The sequence below is a fragment of the Mytilus edulis genome, chromosome 9 (assembly GCF_963676685.1).
Source record: "Mytilus edulis chromosome 9, xbMytEdul2.2, whole genome shotgun sequence".
NCBI lineage: Eukaryota > Metazoa > Mollusca > Bivalvia > Mytilida > Mytilidae > Mytilus > Mytilus edulis.
Window position 1 is genome coordinate 16,904,785 of NC_092352.1, and position 27,069 is coordinate 16,931,853.

Consider the following 27,069-nt stretch of genomic DNA (forward strand, 5'->3'; position numbering starts at 1 on the left):
TGGGATCATTCTCCACCAGAGACCAAATGTCATAGACCGTTAAACCATACCGCATAGTCAGATATAACATGTTTGAAATGACAAATGTTAAACATTTCGAACGATTTCAAATGAACGAAACACAAATATGATATACTGTAACGAACGACATCCACTGAATTACATGCTCCTTTCTTGATTGAATTACATAGTCACGTTAATTTTCAAGACACAAAGTTTAAACACCCAAAAAACTGCAAATGGAACATATTTTGGAATTAAACATATTATTAGTGATGTTACATAATAAATTTACTTAAAAACTTTATTACGATGGAAAGATTTAACTATTACAAAAGTCAAATGAGACCTTCAAACTAAATTACTTTGGAACTTGAGATTCTCTTAGGATAAGATAGTTGATAGTTTTACACAGGTTAAATTTCTCAAGAATAATCAATATATTTCCTGATACAATAGTCCGCCTTACATCAAATACTTTCTAGCAGGGATAGGGTAAATAAGGTCAACATTTTGAAGGAATTTTTACTAAATATTGAACTTAACCATACAATTGAAATTCTTAGGTTTTTATACAGTAAAAATAGTTCGATAATACTAAGGTTTACGACAAAAATGATAAAAACACATACTTTTAGTTTACAAAATAGCTCACAAAACGAAGAATAGGGAATACGATCACTACTTAAACTGAAGATTAATTTGCTTTTGACGGTTAAACACTTCCTGTTCCAATAAAAGCGCCCTTTGTGTGCTCAAAAAATGTGAAATCGTTTGACTAGTTTGAAGAAGGTGACGGGCTATTGACAAGGAGAATATGACTTCGTTTTCCTGAAACTGTATGTGTTTAAAAGCGACACTTAATTTCATAACGGCAAACAAAACCATGATGTAGTCTGTCAAACTTTCGAAAAAAATAATTTTTAATTTAATAGTTTCATTGTTAGCAGTGACCCTGTTATCCTCACAAGAAACGCTAGCACTTTCTAATGTATTAAAATATTAAAAGACTGTCGACAAGTACTTTCAGTAGAAAATAGCTATTCGAACACACATACTTTGTTTTGTGATTCATTAGATAGGTATTTCACTTGACCCATATATTTCATCTTTTCGTTCTGTGATTTGTTTATGTTATAAAGTCAACCTGTAGCTTTGATATATAAAAATGATAGAATCTGAAGCGAGTTGATATATCAAAATACTCTTGCTTTGTACGTTTTAAAGACAAAATATACTCTTCAAACACGCCCCAACATAAAAAGGTGCACTCGATTTTCTCTTTTCGATACAATTGGTACTTATTTTTTGGACTTTTTTCTTGAGTCAAATGATGAAAGGGCAGACACGAAAATTACTGAACTAATGGATTGATTTGTTCTTCGTCCGTGGTAAAAAAAATCGGAGGTTATGCATTTTCTACATCCAACTTGATAGATACCCATGTCGTCGACTTGATATCTAATTGTTCTGCATTACCATGTAAAAGATAAATTGAAAACTTATGCAAACGGTGTTTTTAAAATAAAACACTTCGTAATTGAGAAGAAAATCGTCGTTTTATTTGTTTCTATTAACTTTTAATTTTTTGTTACTATAGTAAACATTACAGTAAGCATTTATCGAGCTTCGATTCTTTTGTTCTATTTCAACTGGGTTTCCGCCTGCAACCTTTTATTTCAAATCTAAGGGGTTGAATGCGATATGTATAGTAAAATTTAAAATCGGCTGCCATCAACTTTTATTTTTAGGTTCCATTAAAAAGAATAAAAAAACAACGCAAGATATTGTATGCATTCGAAGCGCTTGTCTTGACTTTTCTTTATCAAGAACGTTCAACGCGAAATGTAGAGTACCTTGAATTATGGCAAAAGTAGTTTACCGCTGTTAAAAATACATTGAACTGAAACAAATCTAGGTCATAAACCAAACCTGAGGGAAACACCATAACTATAAGAGGAAACAAAACCGAACAACAGAAACACTAAATAGTTGAAAAGCTATATTACCAACAAAGACTTACAAATAGCCAAATATATTGTAGGTCAACTTTACCTGCTGAGGGAGTTAAAACCATGTCCTTACACTCAATGATTATTTTTTATTAGTTTTAATTGAGTAGGTTGCATATATTCCGTTCAACTTTGAGTAAAAATGTAAAGCTGTGTATGGTTGGTATCTTCATTCATATCAAGAAATTGGAAATGGGTTTTGTAAAGAAATAAACTTTAGGACAGAAGATTTCAATTTTGTCGTAACGAACTGTGAGTTTTTATACGGAAACATGCATATTGTGTATGCATGGTCCACCCAATGCAATTTCAAGATATGCGTTTCTTAACATGAATGGTTTTTATTTACATGGAAAATTTATACCAAGGGTTTTAAATGGCAAAATTTAAGTCATCCCTTCGAAGGTTATACGTACTAATCATCATTTTGTGTACAGTTTTTGAATATCTGTTTATTTCACATATTACCAAGTTCAACTTAATGTCGTAGCAACAATCATGTCTTCCTTCCTCGATAGTGATATCACTTTCTGCGACTTGTCACATAATATGTACTACCATTGAGTAACAGGAGGATACCACTGGTAAAGCAGTGTAACTTTTGAAAGATCATGCTTTCGTTTTCGTTTTAATAATGCACTACGGACATACTTGTTTAACATCTAAATATACCCTGCGTGTATCTTTAAACTATATAATAATTTGGAATTGTGATCTTTTTCATATGGTAATGTTTAAAATCAGGGATGCATTATATTGTAAGACAAATAGACTCGGAAATAATACGATAAATCGATTATCTAGTTACTAGTTCTCTTAACTTGATTGTATTATCTGCCACAAGAGGGACAAACAGTGATACAGTAGTTCAGAAATACTCGTTTCTAGTTTTAAGTATTTTTTATTGTAAATTTATTACAGAATTTTAAACAGTGGGATGTGTTTTTTATTTATTTTGTTCATTATATAGCAAAGCATTTGGGAACATGCCTAAGGTAAACTTATTTGGCTTTTAAAATGTATTAGCAGTTATCACCCGTTCAGAGGAAATTACACGAACAATACCTTTTATTTTTTTAAATAACTCATATCTGTTTATCTGTTACTGTAGACTTTTGGTATAGAGCAGAAAAAGATTCAAGTAGAACAACAGGAGTTGACGTCTTTATAAATTCAACGAACATGGCCAATGTCGGCAGAATATATGTTCTATTCACCAACCAAACGGCATTATGTTTTGATAAACGCTTTTCAGTATTATTTTCAAAGAGATAAAATAAAGAATGGGGAATATGTCAATGAGACAACAACCCGACCAAAGAGCAGATAACAGCTGAAGGCCACCAATGGGTCTTCAACACAACGAGAAAATCTCGGACCATATAGCCTTAGCTGGCACCTAAATAAAATTATCTACTAGTTTAATGAAAATGGACGTCATACTATATTTTAAAACATTTAAGTGAACGAACTAAAATTAAAAAGGAAAACATACAAAAAGAACTCATTTGTGTCTAAAATTCTATTTGTAATTCTGTTTTAAAGCCACTATATTATTGATCAAGGACATTGTTAGTGTATATACTTTTTCAATTATACTGCAGTGTACTTCGTCAAGTCAAAATACCTATATTGATCTACAGTAGGATGGTTAACAACCAATTAAATGAAAGCGAAGCCCAAAAAACATATGAAAAACAATTTTGGGAATCCAATGAAGAGTTTAATTTTTTTTCATTTTTTTCAAATAATATTTTTTAAGATTTGACAAATTTCAAAATAAATCTTTCAACCTGTCGAGACTTTTCTCGTTAACATCACTGGAAGAGAAATGTTATTAGTCAAGGGTCCTTTAGGGAATATTTCTTGGAGACCGATGAGTTTAATAAGAAAAATAAAAACCAAACACACACTTTCATGACAACTAGTTAACTAGTATTGTTCGTTTGGTAAAGGTATTTTACAATTAGAGCTATCTTAACCTTAAAAAGTAAAATCACAAAAATTACTGATTTTAAGGATTAAGTACCCTTGTGTTGATTCAATGCTCAACATATGGAAATTTTATAGAGAATCCACAGCCTTTATCCTTGTACTCTCAAATTTGGCAATTTGATGACTGATATATATAGGATTATTGCATGCAGTGCTAGCATTGATTTCCTTAAAACAATTTTTTCAATGTAGTTATTGATTAAACAAATGTAAATAGGGACACAATCAAGTACACCTTTCAGGGTGCGCTCGACTTTAGTGACTCAGCACGAGGTGTTTTGCAATTTACAGGTGGCTTAGAACTTTTTGTAAAAAATAAACACTAGCACATCATCGAAAATCAAGTGAGTAATTTATGTTTTAAATTTTATAACAAAAATCTCTGTAATAAAGGGTGTTGATTTTCTATAAAAATCTTGATTTATTTGCCACAAAGTCCTCTTTTTCTATTAAATGCAATGAAACAGTATAAAATAATGCTTTGCATCAAGTTTCCCCATGGAATATGTATAAAATGGCCTATCTCTGTTATTCATTATATCTGTAGTTTTGATACAATTGAAGTTTGAAAAGTTCGTACAAAAATGGCTACAGAAGGGGTCATAAACCTTAAAGGAAAATCAATTCGGAAAGTCCATAATCACATGGCAAAAGCAAATAACAAAACACATAAAAAAACGAATGGACAAGAACTGTCATATTCCTGACTTGGTACAGGCATTTTCAAATATAGAAAATGGTGGATTAAACCTGGTTTTATAGTCTTAAACGATTGGTCAAAACCAGACGTAGTTTTTTTTTTTTTTTTTTGAAAATAACAAAGCAGTATAAAAAAGAATTAGCTAAATTTACCAGGAAAATATATTTTATTGATGCCTTAGTGTTGTTAGTCATAAATGAATGATGATTGTTTAAAATGTTCACTAAAAACGATTTACAAAGTATATTACTACTTATGTGACAAATGGTGAACCAGTATATATTCCAATTCACAACATTCATTTATGTGGTCATTTTTATAAATTTTCTGTTTACAAAACTTTGAATTTTTCGAAAAACTAAGGATTTTCTTATCCCAGGCATAGATTACCTTAGCCGTATTTGGCACAACGTTTTGGAATTTTGGATCCTCAATGCTCTTCAACTTTGTACTAGTTTGGCTTTATAAATATTTTGATATGAGCGTCACTGATGAGTCTTATGTAGACGAAACGCGCGTCTGTCGTACTAAATTATAATCCTGGTACCTTTGATAACTAATTATATCAGTGTAATACTAAGCGACGTAAAATGACGTCTGGAGGGGTTGCAACTGGAATAGAATATTGATCGAATATTGACACTTTAAGGACAACTATCGAACGAATTTAACGGTTAATCAAGATAATTATTCGTCTTGAAAACAAATTGCTCTTACAATATATTCTAAAAGAAACGATATGATTTTGTTGGGTTTTTTTTATCGATCTGGTATATTGTTTAATTTTATGACTTATATTTAACATTAAATCTATTGTTATAATTACTTTTTCGGTTTCGTTACTTGCTGCCTGGTATTACTTTGTGCATACTGCACATACATTTGCTGAATTTTTAAAAAAAAGCATGTGGTGATCTGTTATACCTCTATTTTTAGACTTTTAGTTTATTAAGAAAAAAATATAATCAATATTTGATACGACCAAATGTTTTATATGAGTCTTAGAAATCAGATTTTTCACTTATTTTGAATAAATATTGAATGTACAAAAAGGCACATTAGACAGTTGTCGTCTATTTGTTTGATGTATTTTATCATTGGATTTTGCAATTTGAATACAGATTTTCTGTTTTGAATTTTCTTCGGACTTCAGGTTTTTTGTGATTTAACTTTTCATTTAAAACTTCTTCTTTGAAATAAATGCACAACTGATAAGTAGCGAATTCAATTATTAGATAGCATGCTGGGGTTTGGATTTGACTGATTGACTGTTTGAACTGTGTTGTCACTGGTTGTCTTGATTTTGGACATGACACAAAACTATTATTACGACTGTGTCAGTACTGCTGCAGAAAGAAAATGCATCCGAGATCATTAACCCCTCCAGTCTACGAGCATGAACAAAAATATACACTCTGACTGTAAATTCCAAGTTTTAAATTTACGTCGTTTAAAATTTAGAGTAAAACTAAGTTTGCAAATGTCTTAGGTAAAGTTGTGTTCTGATATTTTAGCTTTTCTGGTAAGGCCCACTTGCGTTTGACACTCACGATTGTATTATATCTCTTGTCAAAATGCCTGACCTTCCGTTTCTCAGTTTGGTTGCACATCTGTGAAGGTTGTTACTATTAAAACCAAAAAGGTGAACAACGGACTACACATTGATAATGGATAAAAATAAAGATTTAAAGTTTACTTTCACTTTAAGCATCCTTAGACTAGTCTCTAGAGGTCATTATGAAAATAAAAGTCAAACAACGCTGAAGACAATGATGTATTCGATTTATAACTCAGCAGCTATCATCCTGAAGTGACATTAACGGAGAGCAATGATAAAGATAAGACATTCATTTCATATTTAAACTTGTTTGATCATTTATCATAGAATATTTGATCAGAAGAAAAATGAGCGAATAAGTTCGAATATATGTTTATTATTAATATGGCATTGATAGATGACCACAAGGTAGTCATTATCAACGTCATAAAAGAACATAAAAAGATAAAAGCAGGCATGATGCGTCTTTTAAATGATTTATCCATTTCAATTAGATCGGTAGAAATGACCTGTTGTCAACCCTTTCAACTCACGTTCTCTTGGTGTGTATAATTTAAAGTGAGCACAAACACCTTGATACCAGGTTGAATGTTCAAACAATGAAATGACTATCAATTTTCAAGCAAGTATGAATGTTTGCAAACACCTACGCAAAATGAAGGGCTTTTAAATGCAAACAGAGTAGATTTTTTTTCTGGTAGTTAAAACGTTACTTTACTTACTAATACAAGATTATTTATGCTAAAAACATTTAGAAAAAAACCTAGCAAAAGTACTTTTTTTTAAAAACCTAGTTATAATGACAGCAGATTTTCTGTTTGCTCAAAATTAAGGCTTTGCTTTTGTTATTTTGATTTACAAACACAAGAAATAAAGAGAAAGAACAATTAGAAATGGCATCTGAAAACTTTTTCTGGATATCGACCTGAATTTCCAGAAAACTTTTTGTGTGAAAATATAATGTTTTTTTTTTCGTAAAGCAGCATTACAAAAAAACTCTTCTGGGTCGGCATAATTTTCGGAAAAATTAATTTCACTTTGACTTTCGAAAAGTAACTACATATGTGAAAAAGTCTAAGCTTCGAAACAAGACATTATATAGATATAGGCAGAGAAATTGAAGAAAAAGGCTACTTAACTGTCTACTACGAAGCATATATCTTAGGATTAGTGTTGTCAATATATTTTAAGAAGTTGCCAGTAAAACTAAAGGTTTCATGCAGCTTACATCTACCTTTTCACTTTATTTTAGGTGCATATGCCTTAGGATCAATAGACCCAAGTTTGTATAAAATTGTTGACGAGGATGACACTTATGAAATACCTGTAGATCATATAGGCCGTTTGTGGTTTGCTGTTGAATATGAAAGAGAGACAGAAAAATTACTAGTGACTTTAATAAAATCCAAAAATTTACCAACTCGTCAATATGGAAACAATAGTAGCTGTGATCCATTTGTTAGGTAAGTCTTGTGTTGTAAGTTCTTCTCCAAACAATGCTATCATAATTAAAAAGGCCACAATAGTTTACTGGTGTACAAAAGTCATAAATCGATTGAGAGAATCCAGGTTACAACCCCAAACAGAGGGAAACACATCGACTATATGAAGAAATCAAAGGAACAATAGGAACACCGAAGTGCAACAAAACAAACTTCTACACCAATTGAAACGAACTTTTTGATAACAATTGCCATAATCCTGATTTGGTACAGGACATTTTTTTTTAAATGGTGGGTCGAACCTGGTTAAATGGCATGCAAAACCTCCCGCGTTATGACAATGTTGAAAAAAATTAAAACATGCAAGACCTGTGCCTTGATACATGTTGAACAGTTGATAAATTGCTCGTCGCTCAACATCAAGTGATAAATATTTCATGAATATTCAGGACAAGAATTGGAATCGATTATGCAGATTATGAAAATAAATATATGTGAAGATTTCAAAGAATGCAAAACCCATTTAGACAGTTTAAGAACACAATTTTCAGAAGAAAAATACAGCAAAACAAGACATCTACACATTAAAAAAAAATTGTTATAAAAAATGCTCCTAATTAAAATATCAAAACCGTTCAAATAGACTATGCAATTACTGAACACAACGTTTTTTTATGAGGTTCGTTTGGCACAGGCTTTGGTTTTCTATGTTGTATTTTGAGATCTGTTCTTTGTCTTTCGGTCGTTTGTCAATTTGTTTTATACTGGTGTGTCAATATCCCTTTGGTATATTGTTCCTCTCTTTTTAAGAACTTGTGTTTTCATGCAATTTAATTTTCTTTGTCCTTCTTATTAACTGATTTTATACACTTTTAATTGCGCAAAACATTACAAAATCTCTGATAAATGTCAATTTGTCTACTGAATTAGAAACAGAAATGAAAGTTTAGTCATGTTTCAAACTTAAATGTCAATGTTTGAACTGATTCGAGTCTAAAGTATTATGATGCTGAAGTCTTGTTTTAAAGCCTGAAAATATCGTTAGAAAAAAGCCATACATATGTTCAGTGTGTCTCAATAGTAAAGTAATTATTAGTGAAATGTCGATGACGAACCTACAGATAATTATTTTTCAGTTTTAAATTTCAACTGAAGCTATGAAACATAATCTTCAGATCCATTAGTTTTATATTTTTTTAATTAAATGCGATGTAAAGATAAATGATGGATATTGGTATTTCATTTGGTTAAAAAAAATGTACTGTACAATCATGAACATTTTGTAAAAAAAAATATTATTTATTCTTATTGTTTGAAAATGGTTTGCTGACAAAATTGGGTCTGCTTCTATGCGTTATTATTTTCACGTCCTTTCTAAAATTTCGTTAAATTATAAACACAAATTCTTTTCTTTGGCAAAGTAAATAATAACAACAAAAAATAAACCTCATTGTTCGATCAAGAAGGAGGAACGCAATATTTAAAATAATAGCGGTTAAAAATGAAAATAAATGAGAGATTTAGAAAAAAAAAAAGAAAATGTAGAATTTAGTTTTTAAAATACTTCATTGTTTAGGAGAGTGGTTTTTATTAACATTGCATCCTTTGAGTGATAAACCAAAGGAACAAGAAAATATTTTTTTAACAAATGTAGATTTGCAGATATCTTAGCTTTCCAGTTATGGTCCACCCACGATTGTTTTGTGTTTACTTGTCAAAATACTGTCAACAGATTTGCAGATGGTCGTCTGAAATGTATTTACAAAAAAATATTACATCAAAAGAATCCTAAACAATTGCGTACACATGTTTTTAAATGATTACAGTAACTGTAGCGTTACTTTACGCCTCTTCGCCTTTTCTTCTGCAGGAGTTTTTCCTAATAGTGACCGGTTATCGATTCTTCATGTTGAGAGTGACATCTTTATTTCTTGTTATAACAATTAAGATGTGCTTTTCTTCCTAACATGTGGGAGATTTGGCATGATATAAAAACTAGATTTAACGCATCATTTTCTTAGAACAATACCTGTCAGAAATGGAACAATTTATGCCATCGTGGGTGGTCATCTTTGTGATGTAGATCAGAAATCAGATCAAGCCAAATTTTAATGTTAAACAGGCTCCTGATCTGTCATTTTTAAACACCTATAGTTATTTTCCAATGCGATACATTGGTTAAAACTGTTGAAAAACATAAGTGGATTTAATCAGTTTCAACATATGTTTTTCACTCGTTCCGTTGGTTGAAAGCTTTTGTCAGTTTTTGTGGAATTCCCCGTCTTTAAACTAACTTGGGAGTTCGATATTTTTGCTATACCTTTCTATACGTAGAACTCTCGTCACAAACGGACAGGATAGCAGTTGATCCACATGTATCTTGCTACACATGCAATACTTGTTGATTGTGACAGTATAGTGTTTAAATTCGATATTAAAAGCGAATACTGGCGGGAATCAAATACAAACTTGCCAGACATCAAAGCTTTAAAAACTCGGAAATGATATGAAATGCTCCGGACTGATAAGAATATCTTAAAACAGGTTATATCCGGTAAAGGTGAAAATTAATAAAAGAAATCGATTTACTTGAGGAAAAAACATCTGTTGTATAATATCCTTAAAGGTTAAACAAGTAAGACGATACCCATGACAATCAAAATCATTATATGACAAACAACAGGAACAAACCTAGAAATGTAATTCTACAACCAATCTTTAGTTTTATTCTCTACTGTTATGCAGTTGTTATCAAATGGTCCGTTTCTATATATGATCGCGTTAGTTTTTCTTGCACTTCATTGTTTCTGTTGTTTCGCTGTATTTCTCTTATATTTGATGTGTTCCCTCGGTTTCAGTTTGTAACCTAGATATTTTTTACCTCAACCGCTTTATGACTTTTGAACAGCGTTTTCATACTGTTGATTTTATTGGTGCTTATATTTTTTCTTTAAAATCATTAGAATGCAAAATAACAAAAATACCAAACTCCAAGGAAATAATTCAAAATGGAAAGTCCCTTATAAATTGTAAAACATTGCCTTATAAAAAGACAGATATAAATAATATGTCTTAAATAAATATTCAAATATCCGTTATCCTCTCTCATCAATATTCTAGAAAACATATTATTGTTGATTTACGAATTTCCATCGGGAAATTACTACGTTTCAATTAAAATGTCAGTCATATTTTTATCAGTTATGTCATTCGATCAAAAATTACGATAACTCTCTCTCCATAAATCCACATTTTACAAATGTACGCAATCAGTAGTAAAATGTTCTCTCTTCAAGTTAAGAAATTAATTTTCTGACTGCAAGTTTGATTTGTGGAAATGGCGGATTTACTTGTTAGACTATTTTCCGTTTTATTTCGATAAAAGAAAAGATAGGTTGATGAACTTTTATTGGTATTATTATATCTGCATTCCAAATTAAAACATGTTATCCAATTGATTCTAATTATCGTACCAAGTATTATGCAATCATACTTACTATAGCAATATAAATTTATTTGATGTAGGGAAAATAGCTGAATTCAGTAAACACTCTTTCTAATTCAAATTATGCAAATGTTTAAAGGGAATTTGATATTGTTTTACAAAATACATACAAGTTATATTTCATTGTCATGTCTGATATATGCAAGTTCCGAATTTTCAAATGAACTTTTTTTGTGTATCTTTTTATTATTACAAAACATGTTGTTTTGTTTTATTTTTGGCCTTTTAACAGAGCATATTTGAAACAAACTTAAAATATCTAAAATCAGATGTACTTTATGCTCAGGTTTAGCTGCAAATAACTTTTTTTCAGTTGATATGCTGTAGTGTTGATATAATAGTATTAAATTAGTAACTGTCATTTCATCGCCAGTTGACACCTCTTCGTTTTGAATTCAGATGCTATTCCTATTAGTGTCCAGTAATCGATTTTCTTCGTCTGGAAAGTCGCATCTCTATTTCCTGAAATATAAACTTTTGAGAGAGTTTATTAAGTATGTTCCCATTTACTTCACATAACATGAACATTCACTGACAAACTGAAGATTTACTTGATTTTCTAATTTGGTAAACTCTGCTTTTTCAATTGTTTATGTCCTGTACTTGTTTTAACTTTATTACTAACCGTTAATGCTTAAAACCTAGGGAAATGAATAACAAGTAAATCTGCCATTTCAAGAAATCAAGCTTGCAGTTTTCTCGTTATTCGAATTTTCTCTGTTAATGATAAGAGATGTTGTACTAGAACCTATTTACTAACATATATATCAACACACATTTCCCTAAAGTAAGTAATCAATAAGATATAACGATAAACAATCACTAACGAAGTTACGTATGTTTTGATATACACTTGATTTTAGCATCTTCTCTCTTTTTCTACACAAAATATGAACAAAACAAATTATGGATAGACGTAAATAATCTTACATCTAGATTGCCCTAAGTAGTCGAAGAATTCAACAATACAGATATCTTAACAGTATGCCTATAATGGTTAAGTACACAATAATGTTTGTTTGATTAAATTTTAAACCACAGAGTATCGGACCTATATATACAAATGACATGATATACTGAATTTTGTCTATAAAGAGCAATGAGTACTAAGATATTCTGTTATATTTTTTTTTTACAGAATATATCTAATGCCAGATGAGCGCAGATACCTTCAGTCTAAATTTAAGAAGAAAACAAACAACCCAAAATTTGAGGAGAGTTATGTCTTTCAGGTAAAAATTACATTGATATATAATATTTTGCTGTAAACAAAAGAATTTAATAAAAAGAAAAAATATTGTCTTTAGGAAATGTTTGACACTTATAGAAATATGCATGTTATTTCGTACACTCGTACTTAAAAACAATCATTAAGAAAAAGCCATATAAGATTTTCATCTGTTAAACGGTTTATTCTGTAGGTTTCCCACAGAACACTTCAGGATAGAGTATTAAAATTTACAGTATACGACGTTGATCGTCATAAACGGCATAATGTGATTGGTCACGCACTTTATCAACTCAAAGATTTTGATGGTGAAAGTAATGAAAGACTTGTTGTATGGCGAGATTTGGAAAAAGAGGTTACCGAAGTAAGTTAATACAATGATAAAGAAAACAAATACAATTGCAAGTTGTTCATCAAGTTAATCAAAATTAGTGGCATTTATATTTTCCTTACATGTAAACATCGCACGGATTTTCTTCTTCCGCGATGTTTAATAATTACTCTTACGGTAACATTTTGTATTTTCAATATTCTTGAAAATGGTTCTTGAAAATGAACTGAACAGCTTAATAGTTCAAAATACTATATATCATAATGTATTATTAAAGACTAATCATAGATCTACACGTCACTGCTTGGAAACAGGAGAAAGAAATTCTAACCACCTTTCTAGAAGAACTAAATTAGTTAAGAGATAGAAGTCGACAAGAGGTCGTTGTATTTTCAATAACTTATATGTTAAGGTATCCACATCTACGATAATAATATATGCAACGATTTGTTCAGTCTAAACACCTGCTTAAAAGTTCGGTGTTGTTTTTTGTTTTGTATAAAAACACCATGTGCTACTTATTGAAGGAAACTAAATTGGATTTTGAATGTGTTTGATCTTGTAGTCTTAGATACATGATTTTTTTATTAGTTGTTATTTGCTTTGAACTAGCTTAAAGTAACTACGAGTACTCTCTGATCTGTACTAACTGTCTTTTTCTTTGTTGGGATGAAAAAAATACGTGGCAACATCCGGTTTATGTTTCTTGTTAATCGTTTTTTTACTTTGTAATGACCTGATGAGTTAAGCGTTTTTCAGCTGATTTTTATAATTTGTTCATATGTAGCCATGTTTTGTTTCTGCATGTCCAAAAGATGGGAGCCTCTAATTCGTTGATGTATATCATGTTTGTTTTAGCTCATATCTTGTATAATAGTCAGGCCGTTTTATATTTTGTGTAGTTTCCTTGTATAGCTGAATATGCTGTAAGGAATTGCTCATTGTTGAAGGACAAACGGTGATCTTAAGCTTCTATGGCACTTGGTCTATGGTGGAGAGTTGTCTCATTAGCAATCATACAACATTTTCTTATTTGTACAAGTTTTAAAAATATATTCAGAAACTTAGATTTAAAAAACACGATATAATGTTTAAGAATTTATAAACTTCCATCAAGTTCAATTCACAATTTATTTACCGGTTAAGGATAAAGTATTGTGGCACGAACTGCAAAATTTGAGATATTTAGACATTTTTCAAAGAACTATGGACTATTTTAGCTTTTTCTGTTTTTATGCAAACATGCATGTATTGGGAAAAAACATAAGTGTATTTAATTTATTTCATTTTTTGTTAATTTCATCTTTTTAAGTTCCTGTATGTTGTAAATTCCCCATGTATCGAATTATAAGTAAACATTTCCTTTCTCAATTTTATTAATTATAATATATATATAAAAAAATACTCCTTGTTGAAGAAAACCCATTTAAATGTTAACAACGGGGAAAAATACGGGGAGTCCCTATTTTCTTTTAAAAATTATTATACATTAGCAAAATTGCATTACATGAAACTACTACGAAGATTGCACGATTTCTTGAAATCTAATACAAGATAATACTATTTATGTTTAAATATTGACAAAAAAAAATTCTATTATCTTCTCAGTTATCAACGGAAGCGAGCAAAATATCAATATGTCATACAGTGATTAGAAATGATAAAATACACAACCCTGATATTCCCAACTGTACGCTGAAGTGGAGAATACATATTTACCCACAATGTAGGTCTGGAATGAAATTGTAGACGAAAATTTAACAAACAGTCAGTTATAATTCTTATAAGTGCAGATCCTTAAAAGTGCATGAGGCCTATGAAGATGGCAATGACTATAAAATCGAATTGTGTCGAGGGGTACGATGCGGATGTATATGAATTTGACTATTTTTGTTTTACTTATTGAAGGAAACTAAATTGGACTTTGAACGTGTTGGATCTTGTAGTCCTAGATACATGATTTTTTATTAGTTGTTATTTGTTTTGAACTAGCTTATAGTAACCGCGAGTACTCTCTTATCTGTACTAACTGTCTTTTTCTTTGTTGGGATGAAAAAAATACGTGGCAACATCCGGTTTATGTTTCTTGTTAATCGTTTTTTTTACTTTGTAATGACCTGATGAGTTAAGCGTTTTTCAGCTGATTTTTATTATTTGTTCATATGTAGCCATGTTTTGTTTCTGCATGTCCAGAAGATTGGAGCCTGTGATTCGCTGCTGTATATCATGTTTGTTAAAGCTCATATTTTGTACAATAGTCAGGCCGTTTCTCCTTTAAATTGTTTTATATTTTGTGTAGTTTCCTTGTATAGCTGAATATGCTGTAAGGAATTGCTCATTGTTGAAGGATAAACGGTGATCTTAAGCTTCTATGGTACTTGGTCTATGGTGGAGAGTTATCTCATTAGCAATCATACTTGTACAAGCTTTAAAAATATATTCAGAAATTTAGATTTAAAAAGCACGATATAATGTTTAAGAATTGATAAACTTCCATCAAGTTCAATTCACAATTAATTTACCGGTTAAGGATAAAGTATTGTGGCACGAACTGCAAAATTTGAGATATTTAGACATTTTTCTAAGAACTATGGACTATTTTAGCTTTTTCTGTTTTTATGCAAACATGCATGTATTGGGAAAATACATAAGTGTATTTTATTTATTTCATTTTTTGTTAATTTCATCTTTTTAAGTTCCTGTATGTTAAAATTTCCCCATGTATCGAATTATAGGTAAAAATTTCCTTTCTCAATTCTATTAATTATAATATATAGAAAAATACTCCTTGTTGAAGAAAACACATTTAAATGTTAACAGCGGAAAAAAATACGGGGATTCCCTGTTTCCTTTTAAACATTATTATACATTAGCAAAATTGCATTACATGAAACTATTACGAAGATTGCACGATTACTTGAAATCTAATACAAGATAATACTATTTATGTTTAAATATTGACAAAAAATATTTTTAATTATCTTCTCAGTTATCAGCGGAAGCGAGCAAAATATCAATATGTCAGACAGTGATTAGAAATGGTAAAATACACAACCCTAATATTCCCAACTGTACGCTGAAGTGGAGAATACATATTTACCCACAATGTATGTCTGGAATGAAATTGTAAACGAAAGTTAAACAAACAGTCAGTTATAATTCTTATAAGTGCAGATCCTTAAACGTGCATGAGGCCTATGAAGATGGCAATGACTATTTTAATTGTATTGAGTTTCACAGTTTTTAAAGGTTAATAAAAAATCATGAATGTTTCCTTTTTAAAGAAATTCAATAAAGTTCTAAAGTTATTTTCATTAAGCATGCAATCAGCATAAACCGAATTGTCAAGATACCTGAAGTCAAAGTATGTCCTACTTTTCTGATTCCGTGTAAATTGATATCAGCTTCTTCTCATGTATGCCAAACATTTTATAGAAGCCATAAACCCGTTATATGTCTGTAATAACGAGATTTCACTGCGTAACTACAGGCCTTAAATTGACTTATGGAAACATTTGACAGCTGTGTCAATCCAATATTACATTTGCAATGTTCTCGTAATAGCAATCACTTCCAAGATTGATCAAGTTATGTGAAGCATACATATAACCAGTGCAGCTAGAACGTGCAGTTAAAACATAAAACAACAGATGACATAAAACGTGAGAAAACCCCGCATATCATTGACTTTATCTATGAAATTAAAATGAAATAATGTGGAACAGTAATTCTCGTTAATGTCTGAAGATTAGAAGCATCAATATGTGTATTGTAAAAAGCCCTTTTCAAAAGAAAGTTTTCATAAATAGCCGTTACACTTAATTCAAATGTGATGTAAGTAAGACTATTTTTATGAGATCCACAGATCTGTTTATTCTGAAAATGTAAAACAAAATACATTTAAGCCTTTCATGGTATGATTTTCACTTTGCCAGCCGACACGCAATACGTTACAATTTTTTTTTAATAAAATGAGTGTTCTAAACTTCAAACTAAAGAACTCTAAGGAGCAAACCTGCTTTGATTTTTTTATAATACCACGTCTTATAATAAAATCTAAGATGTACAATTAGGTAATCTGTGTCTTTTATAGATTGCTGTGACATGGCTTTGTTTATTTTCAAAGGTCGTACGGTGCCCTATTATGCTTACTCTTACGTCATATTAGTCTTTGATGGAAGTTGTCTCATTCGCAATCATACAAAATCTTCTTTTTTTTAAATAATAAGTTTTATTTCCGATAAAATTTCAAAATACAGAACCATCAAATACATGTTTATCAAGATGTTCTTAATTTACCATACTCTATTGCTTAAGGAAGAGATTATGTGCAACCTGGTCGATTCAGTTTTTGAACCAATTTTGAAATTACTCCATCTCAGTAATACAAGTTGAAACGTTATATATATTGATGAACTGAGATTACAACAAAGGTCATAAAATCGAATTGTGTCGAGGGGTACGATGCGGATATATGTGAATTTGACTATTTTTGTGTTTCGAACTTTTTTTATATATATATCTCAGTGAATTTTGCGAAACATGTTTTTATAATGATACAAAGGATACAACGAGTTTTGTAACAGAAGATTTTAATTGGTACCGACCAATTCCTTCCGTAAGTTCAGGATAAGAATAAACTTGTTGAATAAACTTGAAATTTCGGAAGATTGTTAGAAATTGTTAAAAGCTGTGCTATATTTGCTCTACATAAACATTAACTTGTATCAAGATCGTTCAATGACAGATGTCTTTTTGTTGGCTCAGTGCTAAAAGAAAAGATTGAAACCTGATGAATAGTTCTAATAATCAACATGGTGATACATTCTGTATTAATATTCTTATAACCATTTTTCATTCAGTATTTGACATACGAAATCTTAAGTAATTTCAATGCATAAATTCATAAATCTTTCGTTCCCTTTTTTCAAAATGTATACGATAACCATTTGTTTAACGTAATATCGATTCTGATTCAATAACTAGATATTCTTTGTAACGCTTGCCTTCTAATTGTATAGTCTTTGTGCGTGACTAGAACGTATATTGGCAAAATAACTACCAGACACTCTCATTGCAGACTTAGTCAATTTTGTTCAATTCTGTCATGTAATCAGTATGCAACATGTCATATTTAGAGTATGAAAGACAACACTAATTGATGAAACACTGACAGAATTCTCAGAGATTCCATAGCTATTCGTGTCTTGTCGCCACTTGTCCTTGCAATTTTTTGCTTTATATCTATAAAAGATACATGTATATTGAAACTGGTCTGGCCAATTTCTTCTGAATTTATAAATACAACCAGGTTTATTTTCAAACAGTTTTCCAGTCTGTGATTTAATTTCATAATTCATAGTCAACAGGTTGATGCGTTTAACTTGATATTTAACAACATAACACTTTATTTATGTAAAATTTTTATTGACTCTAATGTGTATCATTAAGACACTTGTGCATATTTAGGTTCATCGACAATGAGCCTACCTTTTACTTAAGGAAACGATTTAATTTGGTTTTTTACTTTTTATAGATGTTATATATCGATAAGGTAGAAAAAACTAAAGAGTACTGCAATTGAAAACCCTCTGACAATCTTTTAGAAGGCAATTGAAGATTAAGATATGTTGCATTTAAAACCATAGTCCATCTTTTGGAATAGACATATTAATTAACGTTAACTACATCATTATCTGCAATTCAATCATGCTGGCGGTCTAGACAGGAAAGGTTGCGTGCATTATCAGATCTAGAAATATATATCATTTTCTTAAAGAATGGTTTATCCAATGTGTATTTTGATATCATTTTGAACAATAACTGTCATTGTTGCTTCATTTTTTTAATTCTTCGAGACGATGTTTTCATATTTATGAATTAAGATCAGATCTGTTGCTTATGACACATTTTTTTCCATTTGACTGCTGTCTTATTTTAACATCTACTTCAGATATCCTTTTATTCATATCAATTTCCATATTTACAATCATATAATAACACATAAAGATTGCAACGACGAACTGCGAAATTTTAAGGAATTACATGTAGTCCGAAGATCCGAACGATATTTGATTTTTTTTAAACAATCGTCAAATGAAAATATGTATTTCATTTGTTTAGGCATAATAAATTACTATGCACAACAATTAAAAAAAAGTAACATAGTAAAATTTAAAATCACAAAAATACTACACTCCGAGGAAACAAAGTAAAATTTAAAATCACAAAAATACTTAACTCCAAGGAAACATAGTAAAATTTAAAATCACAAAAATACTAAACTCCGAGGAAAATTGAAAACGGAAAGTCAATTATCAAATATCAAAATGAAAGGCTCACACACATCTAACGAGTGGATAATCACTGTTATATTCCTGACTTGGTACAGGCATTTTCTTGTATGACAATTCTGTTATATTGACAAAGATGTGTGAACAAAACAAACAGACATAAAAGGTAAAAATGTCTGGGGGTAATTTACTGGAACCCAATCAGAAAAGTTTGGATTGTTAATGGAAGGAACATCATCAATGTATCTCAATGTGAAAATAATTGACCTCACTTCTTTGATCTTCTTTTTATTTTGACCGGTGTCACAAGTAAGATGTTTTATTTGTTTATCATTACAGAGTGCCACAGACAAAGGAGAATTATTCGTCTCATTAAGTTACAATAATAGTTTAGAAAGGCTCACAGTTGGTATATATGAAGGAAAAGGGTTTAACACAGATTCACCATGTGGTAAGTTACAATAATAGTTTATAAAGGCTCACTGTTGGTATATATGAAGGAAAAGGTTTTAACACAGATTTACCATGTGATAAGTTACAATAATAGTTTAGAAAGGCTCACTGTTGGTATGTATGAAGGAAAAGGGTTTAACACAGATTCACCATGTGGTAAGTTACAATAATCGTTTAGAAAGGCTCACTGTTGGTATAGTGAAGGGAAAGGGTTTAACACAGATTCACCATGTGGTAAGTTACAATAATAGTTTAGAAAGACTCACTGTTGGTATATGTTAAGGAAGAGGGTTTAACACAGATTCACCATGTGGTAAGTTACAATAATCGTTTAGAAAGGCTCACTGTTGGTATAGTGAAGGAAAAGGGTTTAACACAGATTCACCATGTGGTAAGTGACAATAATAGTTTATAAAGGCTCACTGTTGGTATATATGAAGGAAAAGGGTTTAACACAGATTCACCATGTGGTAAGTTCAAACAATCTAAAATATATAAAAAAAAAATCATCATTGCGTCAGTGGTGTAAGAATCATTATGTATGTAGGAGAACTGATTGTTGTAATAAATAGAACGTTGAACTTTAGAAGTGGTGAAATGCTGAATTTTTAAATGCATAATGGGGTACAGTGAATACTCATTATGACGGAGGAGTCGAAACGACCACAACTGGGGCATATACAAAAGTTTAAAAACATCATTTTATCAAACAAACTTCATACGCAGTTTGAAAATTTGAAATCCTATGGGTAAACTTAACAACAAACAAACATGAGGCAAAGTTTTAGAATGTTTTAAAATGAAGGGCCAACGTATAAACGCATCTTTAATAGATAAAGAACAAAGACTGACCCGAGAATTGACATACAGCATAATGTATAAGGGAAATATTGCGAATAACATTTTGAATGTAGAGAAAAGTGTACTTAACTAGATAAAAAAAACGGAGATGTGGTATGATTGCCAATTAGACAAATATCCACCAAAGTTCAAATTGAGTGGATGACTATAAAAGGCATGAAAAATGAAACAATTCAATTCAGGAAGCTAACGACCTATACTATAACTTAAAAGACAATATACGAAAAACATATATGACACTCATGAACAAACATTACAAATATTGAACTACAGGCGCCTGACTTGGGACAGGCATACGAGGAATGTGGCGGGGAAAATTGAATTTGAAGGCACCAACCCGTCCCTTACCTGGGACATAGATGTAACAGTACAACATAGAGAAAACTATAAAAATCAGTTGAGCAGGGCTTAATCCATAATATCGATAAAAAGCAACCAATAAAAACCATCTATCAAAAACACACACCGGACGTTGCAGGGTATTTATACAATCATCACAACACAAAAGACAAAGTACAGGTCTTATAGTATTCAAAGTTGCTGACAGCTAGTTCAAAGACAATACCAACTAATAGAAAAAATAAGACTTAAAGAAACAGCCTAAAGCCCAGTAAGCAAATATAATGAAAGACTTCCTTCTTTATATTACATCACGCTTTAAAGGACATAAGGGTTAACTGACCATCCTTCTAGCTATATGAACTTAACTTTTTATCATTAATACATTTTTGAAGCAATACGATATTTGTTATATTGAAAAGGTTGTAACGATCAAATGATTTGATATGTATGTCTAGACAACGTCAATAGAATTACAAAAAAAAACACCAGAAATTCATGTCACAAAAGATTTGTTTAAGTATCATCATGGACTTGATCTCTGAATTTATTTCAATAAATACGTCCAGTTAAGACAGATTTACTTACTTTTAGCGAATAATCGCATTAATAATTGGCTTTAAAGAAAGATAGATAATATCATTTGAAAGGATAGTTTCTATTATTCCGCGTTATTTTCCTGCTTGTTGATGCATATACTGAAATTTACATGACGAGAAATATGAAGATATCTTGTATCCCTATATAATATTATTGTTTTCTACATATAATGTTTAATATTCAAATGGGACAATACAAGAAATAGTTCCTCTCACAATCACGAATGTTTAAAAATCGGTAAAATAACCACGGTGAAATAACAGATGAGATGACTATTCTCTACTCTGATAGAAACTTTAGGTTGCCTTTATCATTCTCAACCTTTATCTTAGTTATTTGTCTACCATACGTATTTTACATCTTGAGGCGGGTCATACCTATCCCACTGACACACATTTAGTGGCCATTGTTTTGAAAGGTGCGCGTCGGGTTTTAGAGGATGTCAACATTGCTGAGTTGCCTATTACGCCATTAGTTAAAAGTATGCTGGGAAATGGGAATTTGACAATTGAAAAGTTGAACACGTCGTGTATGTTAAAGATTCTAGATGGAAGTCATCCATCTGTGTCAATATAAAAAAGAATCAAGATATGAAGCTGACCTAATTACTTTCACTTTTGTGAATTGTCTACCAGTACATTTTTTATATTTGGATTTATATGGTAAAACTGCAGAGATATCCCTTATTCTTAATTCTCCCCAGTTTATGAAAGTTTGTTAACATGAGTTTGTGATTTGGTCTAAGGACTAGACAGCATTTTAAACCCTGTCAGGATGTTTCGTCTGAGTAATCCATAATAATGTTATTGCTGTGACTATATGAACGGATTTATTGAATTGCTTTTACTTTCCCATATATTTATTTCTTTTGACGGGAAAGGACAAACGTTCCTGATTAAACTCTATGTGTGGATTAATGACTTGTACATGACATGGTAAAAACACATTCGTCATTTGTAGATTATGTTACATAAGACATGATTGCCTATAAAATAGTCCGTGTAATCACAAATTTTCCGATATGATTGATTTTCCTTCAAACTGAGTAAGATCAAGCAGTATGAAAGATCATCAAATACTGTAAATATCTGTTTGTGTAGTTAGATCATAGAAACCAATCATATACAGTTCATCTAATGCTATTGTTTAAAACTTTAATTGTTTGTGTTGTTTACGGTCTTGATATATCATGTATAGAAACAATATTGAAATGAAGTAGGTATAGTAGTTAAAGTTGATAGAACCAACTATTAAATGAATTGCTTTTTTTAAAACATTCCATTACAAGATATATGGCAATTGATTATATTTCTAAATATCACGTATCTCATTGTTTTGTACCATTTCGATTCCCGGAAAATAATTTCAAAGTTTAGTATGAAACAAAAACCATTTTACAGTAACAGATTAGTACAACTTTGATTTTTACTTTACATGAACTTACCAGCAATTGTTATCATTATTTACATATAAAATTGAATTTATTTTGTTTTAACACAACATGTTCTGTTACATAATGAAGCCATACATTTTGACCCTGCAAATTATAATATCAAAGTTATTCCCAACGATCCATCTCTGATCAATGTGTCAACTAAAAGAAAGAAAAGAAACCTTGATATAAACGATTCCATTTACGAATTTCAGATTCGTATGTGAAAATTAGCTTATTGGTGCAAAACAAAGTGCTGAAGAGTAAGAAAACAGAAGTTGTCAAGAAAACAGACAATCCAAACTTTAGTGAATCGTTTACATTTAAGTTGCCAGTTTCAAATCTAGATTCCGCCAGTATAAATATAACGGCTATGCAACACCAAAGTGGATATAAAGGTAGGTATCATATATATAGTGTCATCGGTGGCCGTGTTGTTTCAGAAGTCGAACTAGTGTTTCAAAAGCCATAAAACATAGAGGTTGTGAGTTTGAATCCCGTACGTGGCAGGGGCACACGACTCCAATCGTAATAGTCTACGATTGTCAGTTTTACTATCGAAAGGTCAGTGGTTCTCTACGGCTTCCTCCACCAACAAAAACTTACTTCCATCAAAAGGAAAAATGATGCTGAAGGTGGCACTTAACACCAATCAATCAATCAATCATTTACGTATATTGTTGTCTTTGATTTATTATTTATAAGCTGCCTGTTGCTGAAAATAAGTGGACAGTATTCAAGTCTCGACTCTATCATAAACATTGCATTTTTGTTTTTTGATTGATATCGAAGCATTATCACAGTCTAGCAATATGACAAAACAGTCTTAGGAGACCAATATTTTGGGTTTCTTTTTTATAAATTTGACACTTTTATACCGTGTAGAGCTTTGTCTTCATTTCATTATTAAATCACTACACGTTTGAATAGTTTTAAACAAATTTAGCATTGTTACAAACTAAATATTGTTTTCGATAACAGATGGATCCTTTCCACAAAATAAGGAAGATTGAAAAAACAATAAGAATGTAATTTCACACATTTTAAAATGTTTGCTTATGCAACTTTTCCGGAAATGAAACTGGATTAAATTGTTAAAAAAACCAAAAGTGTTTTCGATAATCGAGAAGCATTCCAAATTGAGATTTAATTTCCAAATAAAATGCCATTTTCCAGCAATACATAGTAACATAAAAAAAACAAATGTGCAATAACTCTTACTTTCAAGGTGGTAAGAGACAGCGTAGTGTGAAATCATGCATATTAGAATATGCTCACCCCGTCGACGCATCGGTCCCTTTCTTTTTTGGAGTTGATGAGATTTACTGTTTTATGCTTGTTTGATTTTGCTCATTTAAACGATCGATTTCGAAATTTTGAATATCGTCAAGCTACTGCCGACATAATTTATATTTTCCTTTGTGGATAGTTGTCTCATTGACAATGATACCAATTTTTTTAATAAAAATGTTTTTAATAGCAAACATAATTGAAGCTTATTCATAGTGTTGTCATGAAAAAGACTCTATCAGGGGACTTTCTATATAGGACACATAGTCTTGATAATTGTATTTGTCAGCAATATAGTACGGATAACATGCATTATATAACCCATTAGGGTATCTTATTTACACAAAGATTCTATAGTAAATGCAAAAGGATAGGATCAATAATTTTGTCAGGATTTGGAGTCTTTTTGCAATTTTTTCTAAAAATTTATTTTATGGAAAGGCATGTTAAAAAAAAAGAGACGAAAGTTGCCAAATGAAAATTCAACCTTATAAGCCGACAACGCAATGGCTAAAAAAAACGACAAACAAGCAACAGTTTACAACAGTAATCACAACAAAACATAGATGACTAAAGACTAATATAAAAAAAGAAGATGTGGTATGATTGCGAATGAAACAACTATCCACAAGCCAACATGAACCCCACCAAACCTCGTGGTATTCTCAGGTGCTGCGGAAGGATAATTGTATCATGTGCGAACAAACCCGATACTAAATATAATTTGGCGGAAAGGGGACGGGATTGTAGTTGACAATTTGAACATATCAATGATCATCTGCGAACAAGATATTCCATAACGGTAAACCTTTTCGCTAAGGAATGATTTTATTTTCACCACTTGGAACCCTTTGTTTAGTACGTAATAGCTTCCAGTGAGCAGCTTCCGTCAATCATGATAGGGAATACAATCCCTACAATATCGTATAAAGATCTATAAACGTGGAAATATATACCTCGTATGCAGGAAATAATACAGGGTATCAAACACATTGAAACATCAATACTATAGATATGTATGTTATCAGTTTAGATGTGGTATCTTAATTAAACTGCAGCCACCTTTAATGGTAGTTTAATTGTCTTTTCAGATAAAGTATTTGGTAGGGTAATTCTTGGCTCTTTTATGTTTGCACGTGGACGTGAACTAGATCACTGGAATGAAATGGTGGCTAACCAAAGAGAACAGACAACTCAATGGCATAGTCTTGTTTGAATATGTATGATGGTTTATATGATTCAAAGACACAAAAGTTGTGACAAGTGATTGTACCGTAATCAAAAGAATCTATGTATTATGTAATTAAGGATCAACTGTAATGATATATAGGTATCACGGCCTGGTACTATACTTATAAGACGTAACTCATGCTGTCAATTCAAAAACTTAAATGATAACGCCCAAAAACTTCGTACTTAAGTTAAGTCATTGAAGATATGGTAAAGATGGATCGTAGTCAATAGAATATAAACTGATAATCGAATGTGGTTTTTGTTGTTTTTATGTATTTGGTATTCTTTAGAGTAAACATAAATTATTTGCTGCACAAAAAACGCTTCTGTAAAATTTAAAAGCTAGTAAGTCAAACATTCATTAAGGCTTATTAAATTATGAGAAAAAAATTAGGATGATCTCGCTCGTAATTTCTATCACAACAATTCAAATGAACCATGTCAATACGTGCATCAAAGATAGTATTATGAACGACCATTCATACTAAAACAAATTATAACATATATTTCAACTTAATAAAAAATCATTATGAAATATAAAACAGTGTATCAAAACCACCGGACAAAACATGTTTCTTTCTGTGATTGCTTTCTTTATGTTCACTACTATGGCTAAATTGTACGGAATTCTCGTTGGTTCAAAGTGTTCTTTTATTTCTATTTTTGTTCGGCCTTTTAACTTTTATGATTAAAGGGACACTTTAGTTTGTTATCCCGATTTAGTTTTTTGTCCATGGATTTATGAGTTTTGAACAGCGGTATACTACTGTTGCCTTTATTTATGAGTCTTTGTAGACGAAACGCGCGTCTACAATAATCTGAGCTTGTCATCTTCGATGACATTGGCAGACCTTTTAACATAGAATTAATGTCATTGCTTATTACTTTGTCAGGCTGTGAACAAAACATGAAATTTAGTGTGCTGACTATACCTTAATAAAATTTAGAATGGAAACGCGTATATATATATTTTATACAAATGTATATGATTGAAGGGACGTAACTTTTATCATGTTGGTTGAGAAAGTTTTATTTTATCAGTTTTCATGAACTTCAACTATTCGAATTCGGTTTTGTTTTAATAGTTTTTTCCAATAAGTCAAAATAAGTTGTTTCTTTTTCAAGATGTTTCACTTTATAAATGATAAGTGAGAAATAATTGTAAAAATATAAATAAGTTTTTTGAGTTCAAAAATATATTGGAAAGAGAATTGAATATGCAAGCAATTTTATGTTCGAAAAAAGACGACCGTCAACTTTTGGTTACATGTGGCCTTAATTGAATTGATTTTGGAAGGAATATGATGTCAAAATAATTTGTTACGTGTTTATATGAAAATTGTACATAACTAGAAACAAATAAACTTTCATCGCAGTGTTTTTGGCTTGTTAATTACAGTACAATATATGAATAGTACACTATAATAGACACATTTATGACCATTTTCTAATTACGAAAGTTGTCATCTCATATTCAATATATAAAATGCCAATGTTTTGTATACCAGCAAGGACTTCATAAGAAACATCAAATCCAAGTATATAAAACCAGACTGAGTCACATCAGATATGTTCTCAGAAACAAAGTTAGTTCTAATACTTCTCCCCCGTCAAGCAAGCCAAATAGAAATGTAGAGTGGGCTTACGTTGTTGATACCTGTTTATGACTAAAGAAAATTTAGTACACGTTTTAGTTCTAATTTGTTTAACTTGTATTATTGGCTAGTTTGTTTCAGTGACGTTAAACACTTAGTCTTGTGCTTTAAACTGCAACTAAGATTAAAGTTTCGTATTTGT

General features: G+C 30.8%; 1 protein-coding gene across 5 annotated transcripts in view; it reads left to right on the plus strand.

Moving 5' to 3' along the window:
• Positions 1–26,650, plus strand: part of LOC139487717 (synaptotagmin-15-like) — a 162,827-nt gene extending 136,177 nt beyond the window's left edge. For all 5 annotated transcript variants that reach the window (XM_071272738.1, XM_071272737.1, XM_071272736.1 and 2 more), the window contains 6 exons: positions 7,518–7,728; positions 12,351–12,444; positions 12,634–12,804; positions 19,404–19,515; positions 22,965–23,147; positions 25,131–26,650. In XM_071272738.1, the coding sequence (XP_071128839.1) occupies positions 7,518–7,728; positions 12,351–12,444; positions 12,634–12,804; positions 19,404–19,515; positions 22,965–23,147; positions 25,131–25,255 (896 nt within the window). In that variant the 3' untranslated portion in view covers positions 25,256–26,650. The remainder of the gene's footprint in view (positions 1–7,517; positions 7,729–12,350; positions 12,445–12,633; positions 12,805–19,403; positions 19,516–22,964; positions 23,148–25,130) is intronic.
• Positions 26,651–27,069: the final 419 nt, after the last annotated feature.